A 12,906-nucleotide genomic window follows, 5' to 3' on the forward strand; every position below is an offset into this window, starting at 1 on the left:
AATTGGTCCCTCTATCGATTTCTGGGGTTATTTTTCATAAAATAATTTCCACCCCCGAGAAGGGGTGGCATCCACCCCCAGGGTAAAAGCGCAAGTTGGCACTATGTCACTTTTGTTTCTTGAGGTATCCTCTAACTACTCAACAGTTTTCATGAAAATCGATGGTGGTTCAACGAAATCGGAGGTGAAAACCTTCAGTGACTGTACTAATTGTAGGATTCAGTAATGTTCAGCTAGGCCCTCTTCTGGTAAGAATATCAACGTGTCGAAGTGAACCAAGTATGACGTGATAAGTTAACCAAGCAAAACGAAGTTCCTAGTATTCAGTATTTCGACGAAACCGCCCAACAAAAAACGCAATTTCGATTTCATTGAATCTAATAGGCACGCCGGAGACAGTTCCAACTTGATACCCATTGAGATCGAAATTGCGACGCATGTCTAACAGTTCACCAACTTTTTGTTTCGGTACATAGTTGATTTAAACGCTCGAAATTACTGATTTTTCTTTTCTGGTTTCTTACTTAAACATCTTTTTTTTTTAAATAGATCGAAAAAAAAAACAATAAAATTAAACTTTAAACCCAAAAAAGGAAAATTACATTAAGCATATATGACTGTATTCATTGATGAATTTATTTTGTATAAAATTGTGTAAAGGTAAATATTTGCATTTTTCATTTTTCTCATAATTTTTGTATGTATCTATATCTATCACACTGTCTATCAAATTATCTAAAATAACGGGCCTATAAATAACTTTTTACATTAAAATAAGGAACTAATAAGTCAATCTAATTCCTTAATTGATAATTATGCTTATATTCTCTGCTGCCTACTTACAAACAAACCTTGTATATATTATCGTTTATGCAATTAACCAAAGATTGTTCACATCACATTATTATAACAATTTTGTTGATTTAATAATAATTTAAACTATATGAAGGACACTGCGTACTGTGTACACATGTCTGTACATATAGTAAAAATATATTTATTTGAAGGTCGAAACTTGTTTCAAAACATTATCAGTGTCAGTATTATCATTAGGTACTGAATAACATGATTTACCTACAGCACAGCAAATTCTTTAAACATAAATATGCCGATAAAAGGTTTTTTTTTTGTTTTAATCGGAACTATGGGTCTTCCTATCACTTGCAAAACTGCCAATGTGTCAATGTAATTGTAATTACTAATTAGAGGCCATCCATTAATTATGTCACACAAACTTTATTATATTTTAACACACCCCGTCCTTGTTACATTTGTGAAACCCCCCAGTGACGTCACATATTTTTAAATTTTATATCCAGAAATAATTAAATTCAAAAACCACTTTTATTTTTTTTTATTTTCATTGAAAATAATCCCAATTAAAATGAACATAAAGTCAAATATCTATATATATATACAGTTTTAGTTACACTATTAATAATTCAAAAACGGCTCAACCGATTTGGCTGAAAATTGGTGGGGAGGTAGCTTAGAACGAGACAGACAAAGGATACTTTTTATCCCGTTCCCGTGGAAAAAAAAGTGCTATAAGAAAACGCAACTGCATGGAATGACAAAACGCAACTGACAGCAAAACGAAAAATTTCAGTCAAAACATCAGTCTAGCAGTTCATTTGTTAAAAATGGTATAACAAAACGCAACCGACACGGAATAACAAAACGCAACTGATAGCTCAACGAAATGTTGTCTACGGTTAAGTATGGTGTTTTATTTACAGTCACATTTACCTGAAAAAACTTGGCTTTAATGCTTTTTCATATAAAGTTAGTGACATACATCTCTATTTCAACATTTTACAAAATTCTACCCCTTCAGGATGCTAAAAGGGGTTTGCAAAGATTGCATGTTTGTTTTTGGTCCGATTTACTTGAAACTGGTTAAAAAATTCAATCTCTGTTGGGAGGGGGATGAAGAGGAGTTGCAATGTTTAAATGAAACATATATTATTTGTGGTCACATTTACTTGGTCTTAATGGTCTCTCATTTAATTTCTGAAAGACCTATCTCGACATTTTAAAAAATTCAACCTCCAAAGGGGGGGGGGGTAAAAAGGTGTTGCAATTTTTGTTTGGGACATACTTTATTTGTGGTTGAATTTACTTGAAACTTGGTATATATGCTGTTTGATATTATTAATCAAATGAAAAGAGGTTGCAACGTTTCCATGGGGTATATTTTATTTGTACTCGGATTTACTCGAAGGTTGCTCATTGTTGAAATTAAGCAAATACGTGTTTTGGCAATTTTTAAAAATCAACCCTTATGGTTGAAATGTTGTTGCTACGTTTGTATTTGAAATCTAAGATGGCGACATTACATAAAATTAAAACGTTGTAAGGGTGAATTGGGAGTTAAAAGGTTTTATGGAGAAACAATATTAATTTCAGTGAGCAAAGCCGCGCGGAAAAGTTAGTTTTAGATAATTAACAAAACAAAATACTAATTAAAGGAACGATAAACAACTAATTATGTTAATAAAAGATACAAAATTTTACACATATGACGTCATAAACCTTTTGACCTACCCCTGCTCCTTGTCACACAATGTCACATTTGTTGACTCCCTCCCCTCTCCTTAATGTGTGACGTAATTTATGGATGGTCCCCTTTACTTTCTGGTGATAGTAACATTAGGACTCATTTGAAAATAATATAATGTCAAATGTTGTTTTAGGTTAAAAGATCAACGTCAAATTAGAATTGGTTACTTTTATTATTGTCAATAAAACCCTTTCGATACTGTTTTGATATAAAACAAAAACCGCAATAAATTTTTCGTTTCATCGGATGGTATGAGTACTTAATACTATGTAATAAGACTAATCGTAAAGGTAAACGAATATATGTGCATATATACTTATGTACATAGGAATCGGAAAAAAATAAAACGTGTATGCAATCCTATGACAAGACGACCGGTATTTAAAAATTCGCTACAGCTCCAAGAATCAGAACGAAAATCTGTCCGCTGCGAACTAAACGTGACGATCTACTGATGCTGAAGTTGTATAATACCTAATACCCGTTGGAATTATTCCGATGGGTTTAGTACACGTAGTCTCTTTATCAGGAAGTCTGTCCTATACTTCTTATATTTGTATTTATGTGATTTGTCGTTCCCAGTCGCGTAAAGGAATTAAAACACAAGTTTCACAATGTTCATTTATTTTTCTGACGATCGAGTCGATGTTTAAATCATTTACAAGTAAATTTTTGTATACTCTTTGAATATGGTTTAACTTTTATAAAAATGTTTCACCAAGTGCCAAGCGAGTCTACAATTTCAAATATTTTAACATTTCTTAGTTTTCCAAATAGGTATTGTAGCGAGCACGAGTGTGTCTGTATGCGATGGGGCACACAACTTATCGGTTCGCTGACTAGCCGCGGGCGCCTTTCTTCATATACGCCGTATTTGTACCCGCGTTCTGGGAAAGCAGTTAAACAGTTCAAAGAAAAAGTAAACTATCCGGATGTTTCCAGAAGGCTCCCGAAAGTAAACAAAAGAGTATTTAAAGGAAGAGACGATCGCCGGGTAGTAGTAGAAATAAACTGACAACTGCAGAAGTGAATCGAGAAATAAATTGACAGTGATAGCAGTGAAATAAATAGCTCAGTGAATAGTGATATATCAGCAGTCGTGTAAATAAATAGAGTAATTCATCACCCAATTTAATAGTGTTTAAGTTCCTTAATAATTAGTGTAAATAAATAGTTTTGTCGTTAGCAGTCTTAAAAGTTAATTTTGTTAAACCCACGAACATTATAGTATTGACCTCCACAACATACTAAAAATTCAAGGTCATCGTGTTTGGTGAAACAAAGATAACCTCATCACATTACTGATTATTCTAACATCTAACATTATCAGCCACCTCCGGCGGGCAAGGGCATTACAGAAACTCTAGTCTGCAATAAATCTCCTTAACCAAACAATGACGTTACCAATGGATCTTAGGTACATCTCCAAACAGCTTGCCGTAATTTGGCCTAGTTAGTATTACCTGTAATTCATTTCCGATTGCTATTTAGGAAATATGTCTAATATAATTTATTTCACACATTTCCGAGCGATTTTAGGAATTATATAGATACATTTCCTAGGAATTGTATACAATGACGGATTTCATAGATTTCCGGTAACATAAACACTAAAAGTCTTTAAGATGGCAAAACGATACTAATAAATTATCGTAAATTAAAATCTGATATACGTATCAACAAGCGACCGAAATTGTAACAGTTTTGTCATATATACTCATGTATTCTTGTTCACGAGAAGAAACACGAATTACACATTAATGACATGTTCTTTTCATTATTTCAGCCATTCTGTGTGATATTGTAGTCTTTTTTTCACTCAAATTTTCAATGATATCAACTTCACTTTTGTTTAACTTTTTCCTCGTGGCATTTTTAATGGAACACAAAAAACTGTAGCAAAATAAGTTAATTATTAATTCTCAAAAAGAAACTAGAAGGGCAACCGTCCCAACTCGCGTTTTAAATTACCAATGAAGAAGTCAGCGTCCTATACTTTTGTCGCAGCATCAAACTGGTATCTTAAAATATTTTCCTAAAATAAAATGAGTCATAAATATTCGGTCATACAATAATAACTTCAGTCAGTAGAATTAAGAAACAATCATGGTGTTCTATAGTTTTGTCACGGGGGGTATATCGAAATAATAAATAATTTAGTGTAGTAAAGCGTAGGACAAACGACCTATCCTAATACAATCTTAATTACCGATTTTCATTTCGTAGGTATTTTATTATACTTGTTAAATTATTAGTGCTGATGCTTGACGGATACTCGGCGTCATTATCAGTACCCAATGATACCTATAATATTATTATACTTATACTATAATTTCCAGTTTAATGTACCAACACATACATAAATTACTTACCTAAACTTTAACCTAACCTAACATAAATTTTCGATAGACATAACCAAATTGTACAATACCTTTTCTTTTTAATTAATTTCAATGAAAATTTAAGGTGTTTTCTATTTTTCTCCAATTTTTAGTAATAATTGTCTTATTGCAATCACTGCCAATTTGTTTTCCTTTTTCAACTCCGATTGAATTAGCGGCACTACCGGATTCAAACTAGGAATATATCCGTCTGATGAAACCAAACTCCGGCGAAACATTTTTTATGGTTTTTGTTTTATAACAAAACTATAAAAAGTTTTATTGTTGTTTATTATTTATTATGGATTTTCGTTAAGTAATCTTGAAGTTAATCAATTGATTATATTATTTACTAACATATGACTTTTGAGTTTAAACTATAAACATCTTATCCCCGTTATAAATTTCATGTCCTAAAATACGTAGGAAGTAGAGTACCTACTTCAGAGGTTTATTTCTTTCTTTTAGATTGATTACTTTTTATTTAAAAACCAAATTATTTATAAACAAACATACGATAAGAAACTGTGACGAATTCAAACCTAACTGTTCCACTTATCACCTACTTACTCAAATACTCGAATTCGATTTGTTTCAGTTAATATCTGGAAATTTTTTGGTTGCTTTTATCCTTTTGAGTCATTGAAATTACGACAATAGATAAAAAGAATCTTAATTTTGTGTACACAAAAACCTTAGGTTTCTGCAGTTTTTTTAGGCACACATGTTTGGTTTCTAACGAGTCATGAAATCTTTAAACTGTTTTCAACAAAAAACCAAACGATACTTTTATGTATATGTCCGTATACTGGTTACTAACTTATTGTTTATTATTGGTATATATAATAAAGAAATAGGGTAATAGAATGAAAAAGGTACATACTTGATAACTGGTTTATATTGTCTGCACTACCAAACTTATTCTTTATTAGATGAGCAAATTCTCTTGGCTTTGACATAACGGTCCCACTGAATCCAGTTATTCCATCTCTTATATTTCCTCCGACATTCCTGGAAAGAACATAAACTTTTTAATTATTATACAGAGCATTATAAACGGGCATCAGAAAGTGACAAACCACTAATATGGGACCATCCTCTTTTTAAGAGAGAAAAGTGGCTAGTTGACCTATAGACAGGGTGACTCAAAAAGTACGCTATCATCATCATCATCATCATAAAGTCGTTAGTCCTAAGACTGGTAGAACACGTATTTCCACTCTTTCATATCCTGCGCTAATCTTCGCATTTCCCTAAAGCTAGAGCAACCCATATCATTAACTATTTGCGAACAGTAATCTAATCCAGGTCTACCTATATCCCTCCTAACTTCCGTTTCAGCCTCTAATATGTCTCTGACTAGACCTTCATGCCTGAGAAGGTGTCCTACTAACCTATCTGGCCTATTTCTTATTGACTTCCTCTGTTCTCCTATTCTTTCTAATACCTCTTCATTTCTAACCATCTCTATCCACTGTATCCTCATCATTCGCCTGTAACACCACATTTCGTATGTTTCTAACCTTTTCTTTTCCGCCGCACCCACTGTCCATGTTTCGCACCCGTACAGCGCCGTTCGCGAGCATAGAAGTGACTTCTTTTTAATGAAGTCGGCTCGACCCTGCGCTATCCTCTGATTTATATCCCTACTACTCCTTCCGTTCTGACTTATCTGACTTTAGATACCTAAAATCAACCACTTCTTCTAATTTTTCGTCTCCTATCTTTATATTCGCTCTTTTCTATCAGTATTTTTGTTTTATTTATTTTCATATAGTACTGTTTTGTCAATACCGCTTATATTTTATTCAAAGCTATCTCTAACTCTTCTTTGCCAGATGCTAATACTACTATATCATCTGCAAATTCAAGCACACTAATCTTTCGCCCCTGTATATCTATACCTACAGTTGTACTGTCTTTAATGATGTTGATCGCGTAAAAAGTAGAGGTGACAGTGTGAATCCCTGTCTGACTCCTTTCCTAATATTTACTTCTCTACGTTGCAGTCCCATTTCTATAACTGCCTGTTGCTCTTTATACAAACTAAGTATCACTCTTCTATCTTTGTAACTCATCATTACATTTTTAAGTATATTCAACATTTTGTCCAATTTAACATTGTCAAAAGCTTTTTCTAAATCTACAAATCCTATGTACGCCTTCTTTCCTTTTTCCATCGTTTTCTCTATTGTTATCCGTAAAGCTAGAATTGCCTCTCGCGTCCCTCTATTTCTTCTATACTCAAATTGATCTTCCCCTGATAGTTCTCCCGCCCTTTTTTCCATCCTTCTCTGTACAATTCTAGTTAAGATTTTAAACGCATGAGAAGTTAACCTAATTGTTCTAAATGTCTGGCACCGATCCGCGCCTCTCTTTTTAGGTATGGTATATTAATGCCAATACTTTAAAGGAAGTTTTTACATTTAGTAGCGAGTAATATTTTAAAATTATTAATTATTAATGTGAAATTAACGAAGGTGTGACACTAGCAACAAACTGTTTCCTCATTAATTTGAGGTAATCTATAGTGAGAAGAAATTAAGTTGATTTCATATTAATGTTTGGTAATTACGTTATTATGTTCGTTGTGGCCAAACTATACGTTCAATCGAAAAACTTTTCAACAAAAATTTGTTCCTTATTTTAAAAAAGAATGCCTGCAGCATCTAAATTTGATTTGTTACACAGTGTTCGAAAATAGAAAAAAAGAAGGTTTCGTTTAAGTAGCAGCACCATTCAGTATTGATACATTCAAAAAAAGTTATAGGACAATGTTGTTTGGGATACTAAAATTTGAGAATATGCAAAAAAAATTGCAGTGATATTCAAGTGTTTTTTTATTTTACGAGTCAAATGGCCCAAAAATTTTATATTATGATCATTGTAAGCAAACTATAAATTTAATCGAAAAATTTTTCAAACAAAACTCGTTCTCTATCTCAATGCAAGACCTGTAGCATCTACATTCCGTGTACTACAGGTATATAGAACGTTCAAAAATATAAATAAAAAATTTTCAGCAGTTTCTTTTAGTCCAATCGAAAAAAGTTATAGATTTTTTAAGAATGCCAGAAAGTTGAGTAGGTGTAGATATGAAGATACATCATAGTTTTGGAGAAAAATATATTTTCTTTTTTTAACTCAATTTGACCGCTACGTCTTAATGTCAATTTTTAAGCTTAACCGTCTCGTTTTTTTTTGCATAGTTCCATATTCTGGAATTCACTTTTCTGCTATAATTTTCTTCGATTGGACCCATACGACCCACGGTACAGACGATCTTGTATCAAAATAAGAAACAAGTTTTGTTTGAAAAACTTTTAGTTTAACCACAACGAGCACATGGTGTACTTTTTGCGCCGCCATGTATGATATAATAAAATCTCATGTTTTTTTCAAGAAGGTACATTACCTAACCCTTTCATATTTAATAAAAAACCAAAGTGATTTAGAAACTTCATAACGTATACTTCAAAACGCTCATCGCAGTTGAAGAAGAAATGTTTATCTACAGTCGAAAAGTGTACTTAAACATTAGTTTCCGCTTGAGCGTTCGGACCAGTCGCGCTGGAAAAGGGAACAGTCGGCAGCGGTGCTTTTTTGAGTTTTCTCGGAAGCTATTAATTCAATAGGGGTTGAATCAAGAACGAATTTAATGGTATTGGAATTTCCTACATTTTATCTCACTGAACCTATTCGCAAACTTTTTTAGATTTAGGGATAAACGCAAATAAACAAAAAAATTCCAAATTTCAATGTTCAACCATTTAACCACAAAAACGGACAACATCTGATGAGACTCATTTTTGATATTTTACTCACAGCAACCTACTGAAGAAGCTAGTATGGTTAGTTTACTGTTAAATATTTTGGAAAAAATCAGTTTCTCTTTGTCTATCTTGACTGGGCTATCTGGTATAAGTTTTTCTGTGGTTTTCTTGGAACCTTTAGGCTTAGGCAAATACTGGTACAGAAACCATCATCATCATAAGATCGTCAGTCCTGAGACTGGTTGGACATGCACCTCCATTGTTTCCTATGCTGTGCTAATCTTTGCATTTACCTAAAGTTAGAACAACCCATATCCTTAACCATTTGCGAACAGTAATCTAATCTAGGTCTACCTATATCCCTCCTAACTTCCGTTTCTGCCTCTAATATGTCTCTGACTAGACCTTCATGTCTGAGAAGGTGTCCTATTAGCCTAACTCGTTTATTTCTTATTGACTTCTATAGAGTCCTCTGTTCTTTTACTCTTTCTAATACCTCCTCATTTCTAACCTTCTCTATCCACGGTATCCTCATCATTTGCTTGTAACACCACATTTCGAATGTTTCTAACCTTTTCTTTTTCGCCGCGCCCACTGTCCATGTTTCGCATCCGTACAGAGCCGTGCTCCAAACATACACCTTTAACAAACTTTTTCGAATTTCCAAATTAACCGTTGGCGAACATAGAAGTGAAAAGCGACTCGACCCTCTGCTTTATATCCCTACTACTCCTTCCGTCCTGACTTATCTGACTTCTTAGATACCTGAAATCGGCCACTTCTTCTAATTTTTCGTCTCCTATCTTTATATTCGCTCTTTCCCTACTTTTCCTTCCCTTGCATACCAGTATTTGTTTTATTTTTATTTATTTTCATACAGTACTATTTTGTCAATACCGCTTCCATGATGCATTTATGAATAAATATTCCAAGAATAATCATTCACTTCTCTTCGTTTTCATTTCGTTCGTTTCATCTGTCTTACTCCAACTATCACCCTGTACATGCAATATAAATCACAGCTCCAGAAGCGATAAAGTTTGTTCCATTTGAAAATGTTAATCGCTCTTCCGTTGGCCGTGTTTAATTGCAATCCGCAGTTTTAATGGTGGTTTTCGAAAGGATCACCGTTAGAAACTAGTTTTAGTGTAAGTGCTTAAGTTTAATCAGTTGTTTAGAAGTAAAGAACTGAAATTTGAACTCAAAAATCTAATGACCATTCAAGAAAACACGAAATAGCTCTTGATGCACTTATGAATTAATAAGTCGTATAATTATAACAAACGTTGTTCGTTTTCATTGCTTGCTCTAGTCAATAATAGCAAAAAAAAAACAAATAAATAGTCTTAGTTTTTTAAAAGACGTACCTAACAAATATAACACTATAACGCAAAATCCCACATAAAACGAGTAAAAAATATTTATATCAAAATTTGATCGCTTCAATGAGGTTACGGCTTCTATGAATGATAGAATTATTGAAGTAACTTTTAAAAAATGGATGAGTAAACTTTTGTAAACCACTCGTTTAATTTCATTACGAACCACCACTGCCCCACATATTTTTTTTTTATATTTCATGAGATGAATAACCTGGATTCAGGTAAGTATTTAGATCTTATCAGTTATTTTAAGTACCACAAGCGTAAACTTGTCAAGGTTCCTATTTGAACTTTGAATAGAAAAAGCTTGGCATGAATTGAAAGTATTTCTGCGTCAATTGCGGCGCCAATTTTTTAATACATTCGACACTACATTTTATTTGGAATGATACCAAGTGCACCACAAAATCAAACTGAAACACAAAATTGTGAGTATTCTAGTATATTAGCAGACGAAAAATACAGGTGGGTTAATATTTTTCCTTTAATTAATAATTCAGGTAATCTAAAAATAAAAATTTTTACACGTTTATAATTATTATTATAATTTATGGTTACTTTGGTTAGTACTTTTTTGTTTTTGAAGTGAAACTTCTTTATCGACAGTAGGAAGGAAATTTACTAGGGTATAAAACCGAAGTGTGACGTCACGCGTCAAATGTCACACGTTACGTGTGACCCCTGAAGGATATGTCCAAAAGGAGTCAGTTTAACAGGTTTTAGAAAGCTTTGTTTGTGTTTGTTTTGATTTGTAATTCCTCTGCAGTTTTGTATGGTGCAAGCGTAAATTTTTTTAACAAAACTAAACCAATATGCTGCATTCGTTCGCTCAAAATAAAGTTGTATTTTCTGGTGTCTAGTTGTTAGTTAATGCAATAGTTTAAGCCAATTTACAACCTATAAAAGTTTTACTTCTTGCGCGTGTACAATAATATACGCTTGTCTCCCTTTTTTTTTAATTTGAGTCATCCTTCTGCAAAATGATTAATCGTAAGGCCCGGCGGCTAATAATAATGTTCCATAACTTCCATGAGTTTCAACTTTTAAGCAGTCAACGTGACGATATACAGCGTAACGTTCCTGCACAGGTTTGATACATTCAGGTGCATTCACCGACGTGCGCAAAAAGCGATCCCACCGGTACGGCACTGCATGCCGGATCGTTGTCATACGCTGCAACAGCAAATGTTGCAATACCAAACAGCGTGCTATACGTTCCACCCCCTGTAGCGCAGGCTTCGCAGTGTCTACTTATTACAATAGAATATTGTAAAGTCATTGATGTGGTGTTGTCATCAACGTTTAAAAGAGCTTTTAACTCTACTTTTAATAAGAAAAAGCAGAAAACGGCGGGTAGAATACTGGGTACATCCACTTAACATGAAAACAGTGGAATGACATACTTTCTTCCAAGCACTTTCCCGGCCAGTTGCACTTTTATAGTTGGATAGACTTGTATCGTAAAGAATGGGGTGCTTCTCCACCGCCAAAATCAATCTTCTTTCCGCTGTATTATTTTATCATGTAAAATACTCATGTACCTCATTCATACGACAAACCTAAACTAACTGATGCCTAATTCACTACATCTGGCGTCACGTTCTACTTTACATGCGCTTTGTTGCGTTGTACTCGGCGGCATTTGTATTCTCACTCATTCGTGCAAGCGCATTACAATTACATTTACAGACTGCGAAACAAAGCGAAGATTAAATGGTAATTTTTTACATTACTTGACATTGGAATTGAGACATGAAGTTTAGTCAGGTAGGTAGTACTCACCAAGTAAAGTTGTGTAGTAGTATTTATTGGAATTTTGTTTATTATTTGTTTAAAAATCAATGTGACTGAGATACAGGCTCTTAAAGTTTTCTTAATCGGAGGAAATTCCGGTAGGTACGGCCCTGGCTTCAGCCTTCCGTTAGCTGTTCCCGCCAAACATCGTTTGTCCTAAAATATATCCTCTTAACATTATTCCAATATATCAGCAGAGGCATTAAAGAAACTCGAGTGTGTCATAAATCTATCTAAATAAACAATGACGTCATCAATGCATATGCAACAGCTGACGAAAGGCTGCAGTCAGGGCCGTACCAACCGGAATTTCCTCCGATTAAGAAAACTTTAGGAGCCTGTATCTCAAGCAACATTGGTTTCCGCATGGAATTAATACTACCACACGATTCTACTTGGTGAGTACTACCTACCTGACTAAACTTCATGTTTCAATTCCAATGTCAACTAATGTAAAAAATTACCGATGAAATTATTGATAGAATAACTAAAGCCACACTGTCACCGTGGAACATTTGCATCGTTATTTTGTCATCGGTATCGTTCTACCACTGCAATGACCACTATTTTTCTTTTTATTTCTGTTATGCCAAATTTAAATTGAACTACTTAAAATATATACTTGATTTGTGAACGCAGGCTCATTTTAATCATTTTAAACGGATAATTATTCCCTATTCCAAATAACAACTCTCCTAATTTTAGAAGAAACTGAATTCCACACCCCCCCCATTTATTTATGAATCCGCCCCTCGATATGGTTGTGTAATAAATAATACTGAAAGATATAATTGTAGAATCAGTGTCGACTTTAAAGGGGAATGCAAATTTTGTCAATGCCGAAGGGCGCTAGGTTCCAAGGGAGTTTCTACGCTGTTTACTAGACTCTTTTTAACAAATTTTTAACTATGTGCCCAGCTGAAAGGTCAACCAGTAAAAGTGAAGGACGTAAAATGTATCGCCTTAACAGATTATTTTAGATATACCTAGTAATGAGGTTGTTTTACGGTTTT

General features: G+C 33.7%; 1 protein-coding gene across 1 annotated transcript in view; it reads right to left on the minus strand.

Moving 5' to 3' along the window:
* LOC108739383 (transmembrane and coiled-coil domains protein 2) overlaps nt 1-12,906 on the minus strand; it is a 93,534-nt gene that overhangs the window by 22,483 nt on the left and 58,145 nt on the right. The window contains exon 4 of the mRNA XM_025978518.1: nt 5,828-5,955. Coding sequence (XP_025834303.1) covers nt 5,828-5,955 — 128 coding nt within the window. The remainder of the gene's footprint in view (nt 1-5,827; nt 5,956-12,906) is intronic.

Source organism: Agrilus planipennis, unplaced genomic scaffold (genome assembly GCF_000699045.2).
Source record: "Agrilus planipennis isolate EAB-ADULT unplaced genomic scaffold, Apla_2.0 scaffold219, whole genome shotgun sequence".
Taxonomy (NCBI): Eukaryota; Metazoa; Arthropoda; class Insecta; order Coleoptera; family Buprestidae; genus Agrilus; species Agrilus planipennis.